Source organism: Budorcas taxicolor, chromosome 13 (assembly GCF_023091745.1).
Source record: "Budorcas taxicolor isolate Tak-1 chromosome 13, Takin1.1, whole genome shotgun sequence".
Lineage (NCBI taxonomy): Eukaryota > Metazoa > Chordata > Mammalia > Artiodactyla > Bovidae > Budorcas > Budorcas taxicolor.
Genome location: NC_068922.1, coordinates 73,247,747 through 73,266,012, shown reverse-complemented (window position 1 = coordinate 73,266,012; position 18,266 = coordinate 73,247,747). Strand labels below are relative to the sequence as shown.

The 18,266-nt window shown below is 37.7% G+C and overlaps 1 protein-coding gene across 1 annotated transcript in view; it reads right to left on the bottom strand.

Annotated features, from left to right (window-relative positions):
* The window catches only part of STK4 (serine/threonine kinase 4), a 90,592-nt gene that overhangs the window by 41,325 nt on the left and 31,001 nt on the right, over nucleotides 1-18,266 (bottom strand). The window contains exon 10 of the mRNA XM_052650950.1: nucleotides 415-572. Coding sequence (XP_052506910.1) covers nucleotides 415-572 — 158 coding nt within the window. The remainder of the gene's footprint in view (nucleotides 1-414; nucleotides 573-18,266) is intronic.

The following is an 18,266-nucleotide window of genomic DNA, read 5'->3' as shown; positions in this document are numbered from 1 at the left end:
AGCAGCACTAATCTAATTCTTAAATATAAAATCACAAGCCCAGATAGACTATGAAAGACAGTGCATCTTCATCGGATGACTGAGTATTTCTTTTACTGTTAACAATTTCAAACTCAAATAAAGGAAAAATGGCAAGTGAGGAAATAATTATTAAAGCTGCTTTGGATGGTCACAAAAAACGGTGCCACTAACTGGGGGTCCTCGGAACGGCTCAAATGTCAGTCAAAATGTTGTCTCAAGACCCTGGAGGCCCTCGGGACCGGAGCTGCTGCCAGGGGCATTTACAGGAGGTGTGAGCTGCACAAGAAAATGCTCAAGCACTTTGCACTTTGAGAGAAACAACAGAACTGGATGTGTGATCTTTCAAACAGCTTTCCCCAGCAGACATGACCATCTGCTTCCAACTCTACTTACGAACTCATAGTCTCCATCCTGGGGAACTTTCCAATCTGAAGAGTTCTGCAATGGGCCAGGGACACTCTTGCCGAAGCTGTTGATCTGATTTTCCTTTTCTTTTTGTTCAAAGTATTCAAGGAACGACGGTCTGGCAGGCTGCATGGTCTCGTCCCTTCCTGAAAACCAAGACAAATACAAGGTGAAATATACTATCTCAGATTTCAGGCAAGTTTAGTAAATGGATCTGTCTCCAGGTGGGCTACTGTTATGGAATCAGTGGCTTTTTGTTAAATAATCCTTTAATGTTCTAGTGAAAAGTATAGGAAAATACACCCAAAAAATTCTCATTCATAATACGTTCCATAGGATTTCAGAGGATTCATGGCCCCCTCTGGGTCCCTTTTTCTAAATGGAAAGACTTGGTGATGCAATGAATCTGAGTCAGCTACAAGTCATAGTTTTCGGATCCCTGATAGCAAAGAGTTTCTATAACACTTAGACTGAAAAGAGGAGCACAAGCCAAAATATTTATTAATCATCTACATATATAATATGCACCATAGGCATTAGAGTCAGGACAGGGGATGACACCACAGACTGATTGATTTCCCTTGGCAATCTCATGATCTAATTTGACAAATGAGAAAAACAGGTCTGAAAAAGAAAGTCCAAGTATGTCACAATCCGCTTCACAAAACATTATGTAACTTTTAAAACACTGTTTACAAATGGCTTATGATAAAGTTAAGGAGGAAAAATAAAGATACAATATTATATACATAGTACAATCTCAACTCGGTAAAATTATATACATAGGGGAAAAAACACAACTAGAAAAAATATGACTAAAATGTTAATAGGATTTATCTCTGATAGCAGGATTATAGGTGATTTTACTGAATTCTTTTAAATATTTTTTCCTTGATCCAAAGTTTTTTTTTAATTTATTTTTAATTGGAGGATAATTGCTTTACAGTGCTGTGTTGGTTTCTGCCATGTAACAGTGACTCAGACGTAAGTGTACACATACCCCGCCCTCTTGAACCCCATCCCTCCTCGAGGTTGTCACAGGGCGCTGGGTGGAGCCCCCCGTGCTATGCAGCAGTTCCTGCGGCTCTCTGCTTTACACATGGGGATGCAGACGTTTCCCTGCTACTCTCGCAATCGGCCCCACCTTCTCCTCCCCCAACTGTGTCCACAAACCCGTTATCTACATCTGCAGCTCTATCCTTGTGCTGCAAACAGGTTCCTCAGTACCGTTTTTCTAGATTCCATATACATGTGTTAATATACGATATTTGTTTTTCTCTTTCTGACTCACTTCACTCTGTTAAGAAGATCGTATAGGATATTAAATAGATAAAGTTGACTGTAAGAGTTACATGCCCAGGAGATGGCAAGATCTTGTAAGACAGGTGGTTGGGGAAGAGGGGTCGAAGGACTTAGGTTAGCAGTCCCACAGCAGGGCGGCTACAGAGTAGAACCAGTGGTTATGTAACAGCAGTTACCATATGAGAGCAGAATACAGCAGTTACTCATTGGAACTAGTAACAACTGCAGAAAGAGCAACTTTACCCGGAATGACTTAAAAACCTACTTAGCTGAAGGTGTACTTATTTCACAGCAATCTAATACTGGGAAGTACAGAAGCTTGTATTTTTTTCTCCAGTACTTTGCATGTGGATTTATACTGCCTTTTCCCCCAGTAACCAGGAAAAGAGACTAGAAGGTTCAGAGCTATAAGAAGTGAACAGGTAGGGGCCCAGAACATAAAGAACAGCACATGTTTCTCTCCAAGCACCCTCGTTCCTTACAGTCTTATTTCCTGACATCTGGTCAGTCCCAGTTTCAAGCCAGCATCCTGACTGCCTCTCAGATGTTTGTCTTACTTACCATCACCATTGCCAAGTTCAACAGCAGTCAATCCCAGATTTGCCCACTTCTAGATGCTGCCAGTAGCTTACTTCATTGTTGTCCCTTCATTTACTAGGGATTAAACACGATATTTGCTGGGACCAGTCAATAGTTGTGTTCAATATCTGTTTTGTCTGTTCTAGGCATGATGTTAAGTGGTTTTTACATTTAGTTTTTAAGTTAATTTTTTACACACTTGTAAAATTAAATTTAATATAGTTCTGAAGGAACTGCAACAAAATAAAACTTGTGAAAATGGGGGTGTTTTGGATTTTCCAACAAGTTAGGACATAAAGTCCTTTTGATCAGTCCTTTCCTATGGAGATCACCAGAGGAGAAGTTTGGCTCAGATGACTCTGTAGCAAGTCTACCCATGATCCTACAAATAAAAATGGGTGTTCTGAGGGCCTCTTTGAACCAAGCAGCTGTGATAGTGCTACAGGCGGCTGACACAGGCAGTGCGCAGTGTACTTTTATACAAAATATCTTGGAACTGCCTTGGTGGTCCAGTGGTTAAGACTCAGTGCTTCTAATGCAGGGGGGATGGGTTTCTTCTCTGGTCAGGGGAACTAAGATTCTGTAGGCCAAACAGTGCAGCAAAAAACAAACAACCAGAAAAAACAAAAAAACACACTGGTTCAGACCAGCTGAAGAGAATAGAATAACCAGAACAAGGCAGAAAGCCTAAATGTGTATCAAACAACCGGACAGCTGTTTAGGGAAAGACTATATTTTAACCACATCTCCTATCTTCAACCAGGAAAACTCCAAATGAAAAAGAGCTCTAATTATAAAAATGGAAACCATAAGTACTAGAAGAAAACATGTGTAAATGCGATGTATTTAAAACTTGGAAGCAGAGAGAAGCCTCTACAACATGGTCTTAGATGAAGCCTTCAGAAGTCAGCCCCAGCTGATCACTAAGGTTTTGAGGTGGTTTGTTACACAGCAAAAACTGACTGATTCAGTATCTGAGATCTGTCTCCATCTCTTTCCATCATAACCCCCATACATCGAACTATACCTACAAGAGGAATTACAGACTTCAGGAACTGAGGTTCAAATGCAACTAACATTGACTGAATGCTTTCTAAGTTTCAGGCCCTTGGCTTGATGCTTCCACAGGATGTTGCCATCCAAGCTTCAGGAACACCATGTAAATAAAGTGGGAGGGAAGATGCCCTTGTCGGCACCTACCAAGTGCGACAGGATGTATCGTTTCCCTTTGTCTTCCCATGTTTTGAGAACCCAGGTCGGAAAGATCCCCTGGAGAAGGAACTGGCAACCCACTCCAGTATTTGTGCGTGGGAAATCCCATGGACAGAAGAGCCTAGCGGGCTAGACCATGGGGTCAGAAGAGTCGGACACAACTTAGGAACTAAACCACCATCACCACCACTATCATTTCCAATTTCTAGCTGAGAAATCTGCCTAAGGTTATACAAGGATAGGATCTGAACCCTGATCATCAGGCTTCAAGGCTGCCTCTCATATTGCAAAATGCTCTAAAATCAAAATGAAAATTCTTGACATGTCCGAACTGCCACTAGGCTGAGTGCAGAAAGACTAGGGGAATGGAATTTTCCCAGTAACCTTATCTCTGGACTCTTCTTTCAGCACTCCTGAGTGAGACCATCAGGCATGCTGGACAACAGCCTGACGACACTCAACGGTGTCAGAGAACTGCTCCCCGCTGACTCAAGACAACGCTGTCCCCAAGACAACGCTGTCCCCAGGGCTTCTGCCAGCTGGGGGGCTTTGTGTTTCAGTGTGAGCTGTGGTATTTTTCTCAGGTGTATCCCAGGAAATGAAGACGTTCCACTGAATGATAATACCAGAAACCTGAAGCCACTGGGAGAATGGACTCAATAGAAAAGTCAAACTTGGAAAATAGCCATGTCTTGCTCTGATTCTTTCATCTGATGCGAAGAAAGCCTGAATTCCTACATTATGACTGGCCTGTTTCTCTTTGTAAGCAGCACCTGGTAAGCTAAATGGATAATCTGTCAAAGTCCACAAAAGGGCAAATTCATAAGCAACTGTATCTTATATTTAGTTTTCTTTGAAAAATGCTATGTAAAAGCAGAAGGACACAACAATCCAAAAATCATCAGCTGATGAAGGAAATAATAAAATGTGACATCTATATACAGATACAGTATTATTTGGAGATAAAAAAGAAATAGACACATGGTACAACATAGAGGAACCCTGAAAACAGGATGCTGAATGAAAGGAGCCAGTCACAAAAAATCACAGTCTATGATTCTATTCAAATGAAATGTTCAGAATAAGCAAATTTGTAGAGACAAAAAGTAGATTAGCAGTTGCCTAGGGTTATTGGGGCAGTGAGTATTGATGGGTACAGAGTTTCTTTAGAGGGTGATCAAAATGTTCAAAAATTAGATTTTGAACAAAATCAGGTATATCCATACAAATGGAATATTATTTAGCTATGAAAAGGAATGAACTATTGATATATGCTACAACATTGACGAACCCTGAACACATAAACTAAGTGAAAGAAGCCAGATACAAAGGCTGCGTTTTGCATGATTCCATTTATATAACATTTTCAGAATGCTGCTGCTGCTGCTAAGTCGCTTCAGTCGTGTCTGACTGTGCGACCCCATAAATGGCAGCCCACCAGGCTCCCCCGTCCCTGAGATTCTCCAGGCAACAACACTGGAGTGGGTTGCCGTTTCCTTCTCCAATGCATGAAAGTGAAAAGTGAAAGTGAAGTCGCTCAGTCCTGTCCAACCCTTAGCAACCCAATGGACTGCAGCCCACCAGGCTCCTCCATCCATGGGATTTTCCAGGCAAGAGTACTGGAGTGGGGTGCCATTGCATTCTCCATTTTCAGAATAGGCAAATCCTTAAGAGACAGAAAGCATATCAATGGTTGCCTTGGGATGGGGGAAAAGGGTAACAAGAAGTGACTGCTAACAGGATATTGGTTCAGGGGATAACAAAAATGTATGGAATTCAACAGTGGTTATGACTGCACAACCGTGCTAAAACATTCTTAAAACCACAGAACTGTAACCTTAAAATGGTGAATTTTATATGTGAATTATATCTCAATTAAAATATAATAAATTTTAAAAATTAGACCATGGTGAGTCCATAAAAATTATAGACTCAAAGTGTACAGTTCACTGAACTATACACTTTAAATGAGTGGATTCTATATCAATAACTCAATTAAAAGAACAGAAGGACCCCTTTTCTCTATTTACTTATATTTCTGGATTTATATGAACTATAACACAATGCCAAGGCAGTCATAGCTGGGAAGAAGCTTGAACAAAGACTGAGGCCCTTCTTTTCCTTTGGAATGGCCATCTATTAGACATTAAACTTCATGCCCTTCCGTTTAAAATGTTCATGTTTAAGACTGTCATTAAGTAAACCACGATGGTCAATATACTTTTTCCTTAATTTCTATAGTCACTCTTTTCTACCTGGTCTAAACTACAGAACTGGAAAAACTCTACATTTTCTTCTCTGTTTCATGCACGAATATTTACATGAAAACAACTCAAGTAATCTCTCAAATGTTTTCTTCTAGCATGGAATAATATACCTTATCATAGGGTTATTGTTTTGTTTTTTAATCTAACTTCCATTATGTGTGTGGTTTTTGGTTTCAAGACTGGGGCACCTAAGTGCTTTACATGTATTAACCCATCTAATGGCACAAGTTATTATCCAAGTTTTTGTATGTGGCCATATTCCTTTGAACGTTCTTTGAAACCACTAAGAATTGCCAGAATGATAAGTTACAAGGTTCCCTGGAGTCCAACCCAAATAACTCTTCTAGGAACCAGTTTTGGTAATCGCCTCTATGTAAACAGACTTCTGGGCAATGATGCTCTGGTTCTTTAAGTCTAGTATGCTACCATATATCTATTCAAAGAGATCTAAACCCAGATTTCAAGGTGTTACTGACTAAAGCAATAGAGGCGGCATACCCAAAAAGATACAAAAGGTTCACAGATGAGAATGATCCATACTGTGGTTATTGCAACAATTTCCTAATTGGTCTCATTGTTCCTAGTTTTTTTCAAACTCCATATCATCCAACTGAATTTCTTTTTTAAAAAACCATTTGCTATATCACTTTTCCGATCAAAATGTCTTTGTACTACCCTATTACCAACAAGATTAAGTTCAAACTTCTTACTCTGGCATTCAAGGTCCTCCAGAATCTAGGCAACACCCACCCACTTCAGCCAAACTGAATGTTTAATATGTAACACACCCCATCCTTTCTGAGTCTGCACCTGCATGGAATATCATCCTCCCATCTCTCTGTATATCTAAGTTCTCACAAATCCTTTAACACTTTTCAGAATTACTTATCCAGTATTTGGCTTAACATTACTACTTGCCTCTGCAAAGGTCCTCCTTAACAAAGTGACGTCACCATAAATACCACTATGAGAAGCACCTAGGGTAAAGCTCCAGATATATAAGGAATTAGAAAGAACGGTAAGAATATAGTAGGCACTCTATACATGTTAGATAACAATAATGACAAATGTCATCATCCCCTTTCAACCTACAAATTCCTGGTTGGCAGCAAACGTCTCATTTGGTTTTTCGAATACTACACAGTATGGGCACATAGCGAAGACCTAATAAATATTTTTTGGTCGGGATTAAATATTCCTTTTTAACAAATACTGGTTCCAAGTTGATCTTTTTTAGAGCATAAACTTTTAAGAGAATCATCTACTTTTACTTTGGGACCATTTAATTTGATCATAATGCATCTCCGTCTTCTTACTGAACAAGGGTAAGCAGGTCGGAAAGCTTTGAGCACCAGGAAAATATATTCCCCTAACTGATCAAAACTGATTTATCGGCCTCTTAGACATAAGAGCCAAAGTATATCTTTTGGACTTTTCCCTTTTATCTTCATTACAACTACCCTCTTTTGGAAAATAGATTTTTCCCCCGATGGCTATTCTTGGCTCTCCTTTACCAACTTAACTCTAGTGGAGCAGCACCTTATCTTCCCCAAAATATAGGCCTTAAGCCCTTCAGCCACGTCACACTGAGATCCAGTACTTTCATATCCTAATATGTGGTCTGGCATGAGGGGTTTGAACGAATTTTCAGGCACCACGTGTCTGTGCTTTTTGGCTCATCCCACAAGAATCAAGAAGGTTTCCAAAGATAAAAGTGAGCCCGACATCTGGACATAATTAGAAAAACTGCACAAACAATTAGGATTTAGTCTCCGCTTTGGCAGGATGACCTTGAATTACTTGTGCAAAAATTATTTGTGAGAATAGTCTAAAGACCAAGATTTCTGCTCTTCTGTTGTGAATCCCACCCTAGAGGGAGCTTCTGATAAATGCTCAGTGAACGCCAGAGATTATCTTTCAGGGATGGAAAAAAAATCATGTGGGTAATAAATCCCACAATATTAAGATAACCTTTTGAAACTTCAAAAAGGAAGGTTCACAAGGATCCAAAATCTAGCCTCTAAAATCTACGGTCTTATATTTTGAGGTACTACTTAACAGATTCTCAAAACATCTGTTACCTTGTTGCCAAGGAATTAGAATTAATCTCTCTTTCTCTCCCGGCTCCACATTTTAAAAACATTACTGAAACTGACAGGTGACCTTCCTTTAGATCAGTCAGCTTCAAGCCAGTGCCACAGAAGTGGCACTTATAAAATACCATTAATACCAAGAGTAAAAACAAACAAAAAAAAACACGACTAGCAAGAGAAAAGGAATTACAATGCAGAAACATAGCTCTGGTTGAAGGAATTTTTGAAGGTCCAACCAAAAAAAAACACCATCATATACTTAAAAAAAAACCAAAAACCCACTGTCATACACTATCAAATACTATACTACTTACTCTTTTGACGCTTTTCTAGGCTAAGCATTTTAAATATGTATTTCTTACCATCTTAATCTGACAAAATAGGAACTTTTATGCTCCACTTTTTCAGACTAAGAAACTGAGGCTCCAAAAAGGAAGTAACTTGCCAAAGCTTGATAAAGTTTGTAAGATTCTGAGCAAAGTTTCAAACCAAAGACTCTGATTACAAAAATTAATGTTCCCTCCACTACTCCTTTTTCTTTCTCCTACCCTTACTGAGAGATATGTTTCTAACCAAACTACATGTTTTGGCTTTTAGCTTTGGTACATACAAGCACACTAATGCTATCTGAAACTCTCATATGATGCTGTGTATGACAAAGATTTATGGACTGTATTTTTGAGAATACAAATATTCTATGATGCTAGTTTTAAACAATCTGAAGGGATCTGAAATCAGACAGTAAGGTCACTGTAGTAAAGAAGCTTTAAAAGAAATTCTGCAGTACTTTATGTCCTATTTACCATCCTTGCAAATATTAAAATCTGAGTCAGAGAAAATGAGATAGAGAACACACAAGGGAGGCAATGTTCTAACAGTCCTCTTTAAAAAAAACTGCAGGTGGAAAGAAAATAGGCTGTGAGCCAAGAATTCCATCTTATGTAGCTCTGAAATTAGCATCTGACGGATGGTGTTGAAATAAAATCATTTCAACAAGATCCTGAAAATTTTTGGTTTTAACATGAGGAAACTCAACAACAATAGGTGCCTTCATGAGACCTAGGACTTTCTGGGAAGCTATGAATATATAAAGTTTTTATCACATAATACTATCACAGCAGTTTACCCAAGACATAGTTCTGAGCTGCTCTAAGTTAATAACGCCATGATGCTTTAGAATTCCATTTCGGGACTTCCTGGTGGTCCAATGGTTAAGATTTCACCTTCCAATGCAGGGCCTATGGGTTCAGTTCCTGGTCAGGGAGCTTAGTAAGGTCCCACATGCTTCACAAACAAAAAACCATAATGTAAAACAGAAGCAATAGTGTAACAAATTCAATAAAAACTTAAAAAATGACCCATAGCAAAAATATCTTTAAAAAATAAAATTCTATTTCAAAGAGATTAAAGAGCCTCTTAATACGGGTGAAAGAGGAGAGTGAAAAATCTGGCTTAAAACTCAACATTCAAAAAACTAAGATCATGGCATCCGGTCCTGTCACTTCATGGCAAACAGATGGGGAAAAAGTGGAAACAGAGGCTGACTTTATTTTCTTGTGGTCTGAAATCACTGCAGACGATGACTGCAGCCCTGAAATGAAAAGATGCTTGTTCCTTAGAAGAAAAGTTATGTCAAACCTAGACAGTGTATTAAAAAGCAGATATATCACTTTCCCAACAAAAGTCCTTATAATCAAAATTATGGTTTTTCCATGTACAGATGTAAAAGTTGGACCATAAAGAAGGTTGAGCACTGAAGAATTGATGCTTTCGAACTGTGGTGCAAGAGAAGACTCATGAGAGTCCCTTGGACAGCAAAGAGATCAAACCAGTCAATCCTAAAAGAAATCAACCCTGAATGTTCATTAGACGGACTGATGCTGAAGCTGAAGCACCAATACTTTGGCCACCTGATGAGAAGAGCTGACTCTCTGGAAAAGACCCTGATGCTGGGAAAGACTGAGGGCAGGAGGAGAAGGGGGCGACAGAGGATGAGATTCTTGGATGGCATCACTGACTCAATGGACATGAGGTTGAGCAAACTCCAGGAGATGGTAATGGACAGGGAAGCCTGGTGTGCTGCAGTTCACGGGGTCTCAAAGAGTCGGACACAACTTAGAGATTGAACAACAAAAACAACAAGAGATTAGAATGCAATTAGAAATTTAAGTTTCAAATAGAAATCATCCAGTCCCTCCCTTTAGTTCACTGAGTCTAGTTTAAAAGGCTTGCGTCAGTGGAAATAATCTTTTAATTCAGTTGTCCAAGTTCTGCCTAATCAGTGGCCTAATCAGCCCGGAGATAAGGAGAGGAACCAGCCACCATGTATCTCTTGGGAATGTAGTGAGGACAAGAAAACCATTTATAGCCAATGAGTCTTGGAAGGGAGAACCACTGCGTGTCAAATCTTTAGCACATGAGGTACATAATTTAAGGGGTCATCCTTTGGCCTGTCATTTCATCTGGGACAAAAGCATTAACTGCTAAACTACAAATTTATGCCAATCAGGCTCAAGTTGCTCCAAGATTTTTTTGTTATCTCTGCCTCTGAAAAAAAAATTTCTTTTGTTATTTTCAAAGATACTTTAAAGTATTATTAAAGTATAATAACAGTTTATGTGACAAAATACTTTTAATATGTTTTAAAAGCTTGGATTCTTTCTATATTTCTTGGACAGAAGTAGAATTCTCATTTGAGCTCCTAATTATAATATCCTATTTGATCATGATGAAGTAAAACAGAAGAAATTCTCTTCCTTTAAGAAAAGATGCTTGCTTGAGGATGAAATGGTGGAGCAGTTTTCTTGCATATTCAGTTCAGTTCAGTCGCTTAGTCATGTCCGACTCTTTGCGACCCCATGAATTGCAGCACACCAGGCCTCTCTGTCCATCACCAACTCCCAGAGTTCACTCAAACTCACATCCATCCAGTCGGTGATGCCATCCAGCCATCTCATCCTCTATCGTCCCCTTCTCCTCCTGCCTCCAATCCCTCCCAGCATCAGTCTTTTCCAATGAGTCAACTTTTCTCACGAGGTGGCCAAAGTACTGGAGTTTCAGCTTCAACATCAGTCCTTCCAATGAACATCCCAGGACTGATCTCCTTTAGAATGGACTGGCTGGATCTCCTTGCAGTCCAAGGGACTCTCAAGAGTCTTCTCCAACACCACAGTTCAAAAGCATCAATTCTTTGGCACTCAGCTTTCTTCACAACCCAACTCTCACATCCATACATGACCATTGGAAAAACCATAGCCTTGATTAGACAGACCTTTGTTTCCACTGTTTCCCCATCTATTTCCCATGAAGTGATGGGACCAGGTGTCATGATCTTCGTTTTCTGAATGTTGAGCTTCAAGCCAACTTTTTCACTTTCCTCTTTCACTTTCATCAAGAGGCTTTTTAGTTCCTCTTCACTTTCTGCCATAAGGGTGGTGTCATGTACACATCAAAAAATACCTCACATATAACAAAATTTCATTATCTTCATATTACTACTAATGATCTTCAGTGCCCAATATATTACTTTGAATGACATACGTTAATAATTAATATAACTGAATCACTCTGCTCTACTGTATACTTGAAACTAACATGACACTGTAAAATACCCATATGTCAATTTTAAAAATGGACACTAAATTTTTTCAATAAGAGGACTGTTAATTTTTTTTAATTAACATTTTTATAAACCTGTGGGATATGCTTGATTTTCTGAAGCACATATTTCTATCAATATTAAAGACAGATGTAATACCTGAATCAGTAGAAACCAACACCCTCTAGATGTTATTTTATTAGGAAACTCTTAAGTGAACCACTTTCAAACTTATATCTCAAATTAAGCCTCCTGAGATTTACTTCTAAAAACTGAAAATCATGAGTTAATAATCATGTAATGTTTTATGCTGATGTACCAGATGTACAAAACCTTCAAGGTTACAAAGACTACCCAGATAACCTTCACTCAGACTCCTCAAATGTTAAGGAGGAGTACATCTCCTCCTTAAAGCACCACAAACTGGGAAAAAATATTTACAATGTCCCACATATGAAACCTGCGGGATGCAGAGAAAACTGAACTTTGAGAAAAAATTATGTTAGCTGCATACATTAGTAAGCAGGAAAACTGAATAGCTGTGTTCAACCAAAAAAACGAACAATAAAATTTATTCCCAATTTGGATTAAATGCACATCTTACTACATCTGCGTTATCATCCTTTAATCAACCTATCTGGCTAGCTATAAAATCTTATCACAGTTGTGAGTCTTGATAACCCAAAACACCAACATCACAAAAGTCTTAGGTTTGAAGATCCGAGAAATAGGTGTCAAAAGGTAAGAAAGGCAGGCTTTTCACAATTTTAACAAGACGACCTATATCCCAGACGCAGTGAGGAGAGAAGCCAAAGGCTTGCAATCTAGGGTGACTTTAGAAAAGATGCTGAACTTTCAACTTGAACTTCCTCATTATGCTTGGCAGGAAGTTCATAACTGATAAACGTGTATCTCAGGGAAGTTATGAAAGTCAAATATAAAAGCAACAATTCTCAGGAAGAGTTAACAATTCTAAATCTATATACATCGGGCAATGCAACCTCAAAATACAAAATACCTCTCCCCAAAAATAAAAATCTCAAAATTAACAAAAATAAATAGACAAATCACAACCACAGAGTAATAATTTTAACATATCTCCCTCAGAAACTAAAAGATCAAATATCAAGAATTAGTTGTGAATAGCTATATTTGAAGATAATTAACAAGCCAAATCCACCAGATACATATAGATTCCTACAAGCAGTTTGAAAATACACATTCTTTCTAAGGCACCCAAACAACATTTAACAAAAATTACTGACATATTAGGTCAAATATATTCATTAGCCATAATTCTCTGAAACTGAAAATTAAAAATAAGTAGTTTAAAAAATTCATACAATTTGGTTTTTAAAAAGCACTTCTGAATAATTCAAGAGTTAAGAAAGAAATATGTAATAAGCACAAAGCACCATAAACTGGGAAAAAATATTTACAATGTCCCACATATGAAACCTGTGGGATACAGAGAAAACTGAACTTTGAGAAAAAACTGTTAGCTGAATACATTAGTAAGCAAGAAAAGCGAATAGCTGTGTTCAACCAAAAAAGCGAATAATAAAATTTATTCCCAATTTTGAAAAAAGAAATCTCTTAAATAGAAATAGACAAAATCTTCTTTAACTTGATCCACTACAATGACTTAGTGGAAATAATTGGAAGAAATTTCTTTAAGATAAGGAATCAGACAAGAATGCCCACTACCACCTCTATTTTTAGAGGTCTTACTAAGACAGAAAAATATATTAAGTATAAAGACCAAAAGGAAAAACTAAGAATGCAATTAGATTGTCTTCATTAAAAAAAACCTATTAGAACAAATAAAATAATCTACAAAAATTAATTTAACAAAAAGATCTAAAATATCTTTATGGATATAATTATAAAGTTATCTAAGAATAAAAGATATAAGCCAAACAGATGAGAAGATATACTATGTTCACGAACAGGAAGAATTAACATCATAAAGATAGCCATTCTGCCTAATTAATCTGTGTATTCAATGCAATTCAGTCAAAATCCCAGAGGCATTGTACAAAATTCCACAGACTGATACTAAAATTTGCATGGAAGAATAATATAAATTTCAAGAGTAATCTGTAATTGAAAAGAAAAACAAGTAGGAGAAGGAGAATTTATTTTTCACAGATAGGCAAGAAAGAGAAGATAACAGGACCAAAGATCTGAATGGAGGGAAAAGCAAATCTTTCACATGGGAGAAATAAAATTAGATGACCATAGCTCATATTGCAAAATTTTAAAAACATTTGCTATATTAAAGTCCTAAATGTGGAGGGTAAAACTTTATAACCTTTAGGAAAAAAAAAAATAGGAGACGGTTTTTAAGACATTTGAGTAGCAAAGAATTTCTTTTAGTTGAAACATTGTTGGCACATGACATTCTTTTAGTTTCAGAAATATTACATAATGATTCGACATTGGCATACATTATGAAATGATCACCATGCATTGCCTCGTAAACATCGTGATTACCAGGGAAGAGTGATAAATTAGGAGTCTGGGATTAACATATACACACTACTACATATAAAATAGATAATCAACAAGGACCTACTATATACAGCACAGGGAATCTTACTCAATATTCTGTAGCAACCTACAGGAAAAGAATCTGAAAAAGAATGGATGTATGTATGACTGAATCACTTTGCCATACACCTGGAACTAACACAACATTGTAAATCAGCTATTCATCAGATAAAATTAAATTTTTTAAAAGACATTATTAAGAATTTCTTAAAGAAGGCACAAAAAACGTATGGTGTAAGAAAATTCTGACAAATGTGACTTCATGAAAACAAGAGTTGCTTTCTAAAAAAAGAGCCTGAAAAATTAAAAGCCCAAGTCACTAGTTGGGAAAAAATATTTACAGTGCACATAACTGATGGAAAATTAGTATCCAACACACAAAGAACCACTGTAAACCAGTAACAAAAAAAGAAAGAAAAAAAAAAAGGACAACATCTACTCTCAAAGAAAGTATTAGATTTGTGAAGTCAATATAGAAATAAATTAGAAGAAAACTAGAGTGGCTACACAAGAAAAGCTATAAACTGTCATTGTTAATGTTTATTATGATACATAATATAACTTTTCCCAAGTCAGTTTCTACAGAAGAATTTTAAGTTTTTAAAAAATATATATATATTCAGTTACTTTGTTAGGGTCACTTTGGCAGATGATAGTTTCAAAACTATATGCATGGTACCACGCTGCAGAAAGAACACCTCAGTTCTGGTAAAGGTCTACCAAGAAATCTGGGAAGAGAGAGGAAAAGTTTAAACTATTTTGAGATGTTCTGACCGACTTTCCTCTTGAACTTTGCCAAGCATGAGGTATTCAAACTCCTACCTAAATAAAAGAAAGACATTGCCCTAGTGTTGCTTTAGTTACTTAAAATAGATGTTAAAATAAATAAATCACAGTCTTGATCTAGAAAGAAGCCTTCCATAGAAAGGGGATTTGTGGACACAAGTGAGAATACCATTTAAACTCATAACCTATGACAGAGCTCCCTCTACTGGTGCAGAGAAAGCATGCGAAGCGGGACACTGACACAGAACCCTCTCAAGTCATCTCAGGAATGTGAACTTCAAATCATGGGGGCAAAAGTTCTTCTCCAGTCATTACGCAAAAAAAAAGACCCCACTGACACAGACACACAGAAGCAGCCTACCCAAATCCCCAAACTGGTATTTTATCCAGACAAGGGTTTTCAAAGTAGGGTGGGCCATGATTTACCTTTGTGGGTGTGAAAGGTTGTTCTTGGGGTCTCTCATAAAGCAATCATATCACACCCCGCTTCAACCCTCCCTCCAACAGCAATCTGATTCTTTACGGTGGTCAGACATACACAACCAAGACATAATCCCTCAGATGTTAACAGAATCATCAGAGGCGGGTCCCCTCAGAAAACCTTGTGTTCTCTGCCTCTGGAAATCCTGGGGAAACACGTAGAGAGGTGAGTTACTCAAGCTGCCAGCATGGATCGTGGCAAGCTGAGACCTCCCATCAGATGCCCTGGTCCTGTCCCTCCACAACTTAATGAAGGGGCTCTGCTGAGGGCCAGGGTCACATAATGGTTAAGAGTGTGAGCCTGGAAATCAGATGCATCTGGCCTCAAGTCTTGGCTCTTCTGTTGCTCACTATGTAATCACGAGCAAGTTACTTAATCACTTTGCAATTCAGTTTCTGCTGCTCTGAAAGGGGTGGAGGTGGCTATGAAAAACCACACAGCATGACTGCAATGATTAAAATATATGAGATGCTTACAAAGGATTAAGCACCACACCTGGCAGATATTAAGTGCCTATTCATTAATGACTATTATTACCAGTTACAACATCTATCCTCTTGGGTACAATTAATATATATATAAAAAGAACTGTTTCTTTAAAAAAAAAAAAAAAGGTATCTCTGGAATTTCCTCAAAGCCAACACCAGTCTTAACATGAATTTTGATAGGTTTATATTATGGATCTAACGCACAGTATGGTTTCCCTGGTGGCTCAGGGGTAAAGAAACTGCCTGTGATTCAGGAGACACGGCAGGGGCCTCGGGTCTGGGTGGGGAAGATTCTCTGGAGAAGGAAATGGCAAACCACTCCAGTGTTCTTACCTGGAAAACTCCATGGACAGAGGAACCTGGCGGGCTACAGTCCAGGGAGTCACCAAGAGTAGGACACAACTGAGTGTGTGCGTATGTGCGTGTACACACATACACAATATACATTAACACAAGAATTCCAAAACAAACCAAAGTCCAGGAGAATGAAAACAGCATAGACTTTGGGACTAAGATTAAGAACCTTTATAGTTTTAGTCGCTCAGTCGTGTCCAGCTCTTTGTGACCCCACGGACTGTAGCCCGCCAGGCTCCTCTGTCCATGGGATTCTCCAGGCAAGAATATTGGAGTGGGTTGCCATTCTCTTATCCAGAGGATCTTCCTGACCCAGGGATTGAACCTGGGTCTCCTACATTGCAGGCAGATTCTTTACCATCTGAGCTACAGGGAAGTCCCATAGACTTGGGAGTTCCAACTCCAGTGTTTACTAGTCATATGACTATAAACAAATATTAGCTACTGAAAAAACCACAATGTCTGGGTCAGACAGTTGATTAGACATGACTCCAAAAAGAATTTCAGAATTAGAAGATAAATCCAGAGAAAACACTCAAAAAGTGGCACACAGAGATTTAAAAGATAGAAACTATAAAAGGGAAATAGCTGGCTGTCCAGGGAAGAAACAAAGGATACTGAGAATTGCTATTAATCCTTGTGGAATGTATACTGGTACAAACCTTCTGGAGGACAATATGGCAAACGTGCACATGATGTTGTTTAAATAATTATTCAAACAAAAACTGTTCCTAGGAAACATTAAAAGGAAGGCAAAATTTATATGTCGGATGTTTGTTCCCTGCAGAGTTATTTATAATAGTGAAAAACTAGACACAGAAAAAATGCCCAGCAATGGGGAAACGACAAAAAAACAGTTAAGTGTGATAAATATAAAAAGGACTATGCAAACAACATGGAAAATGTATATGCTTTTCCAGCAGAAAATAATCAGAAAGTAGAACATCTAGGCAAATTATTATTATATAGGAACTATATAGGCATATGGTCAAGAACAGGAGTTATCTGCTGGAATGAGAGGACTTAGGAGTGAACCAATTTCTTTTGTGAGAGAGCATTGATACTGTTAGAATACTGCTGACATAAAGAGGCAACTGAAATATCAAACCTTTTCTAAGGTAGTAAGTGAAAGCCTATTTATTATCACAAAATTTAAACTTGCAGAAACTTCAGTTCTGTATTAGTCATGAGTTCTATAATTTTTATAAACATGTGGACAAGTAGAACTATCAGGGACAAGGGAAAATATACGACTGATAACTCCGCTTTTATTGAATAGGGGCACTGAGGCCCATACAAGGAAAAAGAATTGTTCAACATAACACAGACAGTATCTGAGTCAGCCTTGGTTGGTCTCCTTTAAATGTTTAAAAATCAGTTCTGAAGGAGCAGTCGAATGTCTGAGATTTGCTTTAAATTAATTCAGCTTGCTATTTTTTTGGCATAAGGCGGAAATATGATGGGCAGTGAGTTATTTTTGAAACTGGCTGTATGTCCACAGAGGTTATGACATTATTCTGAAAATTAAAATTAAAAATATTTTAATTTTCCATAGTGAAAAGTTTCAACAACTCCTAAAGTAATGAGTAAAGATCTCAAAATAAGTGGCAAATCCAACTTGTGACTCAAAAATTGAATTATACAACCTGAAACAGATTGTGAACAAAGTTTATTTAATGTCACTTAGCTGTGACTATTGAGGCTTTTAAGCGGGTTTTTCCCTCATGGCTATATAAAAGATGCATGTTTCTCATTAAACATGATAACACTGTCCAAGTTCAGAAACTGAACAAACAACCCACTGAATTAATGAGCACTTAAAATATGACAGTTACATTTGGAACAAAATGAATTCTTTAAATTAAAAAAAGGCAGATTTTCCATAACACGTGCACACACAACACACATTAATGGGTCAGCCAAGTTATATTACATAGGGATTATAATCATCTTCATAATTAAAGCCCTTAAAACAAGGAGACGATATAGCATTTAGAGTCAATGAAAAGAACCAGGAGTCAGCAGCTCATTACTGCAAAACAAACAAACCTAACAAATTACATAGGCTAGCTACTTAAAAGCAAAAGAAAAACTAAATTTAGTACATAGCATTCACTTGACAATTTA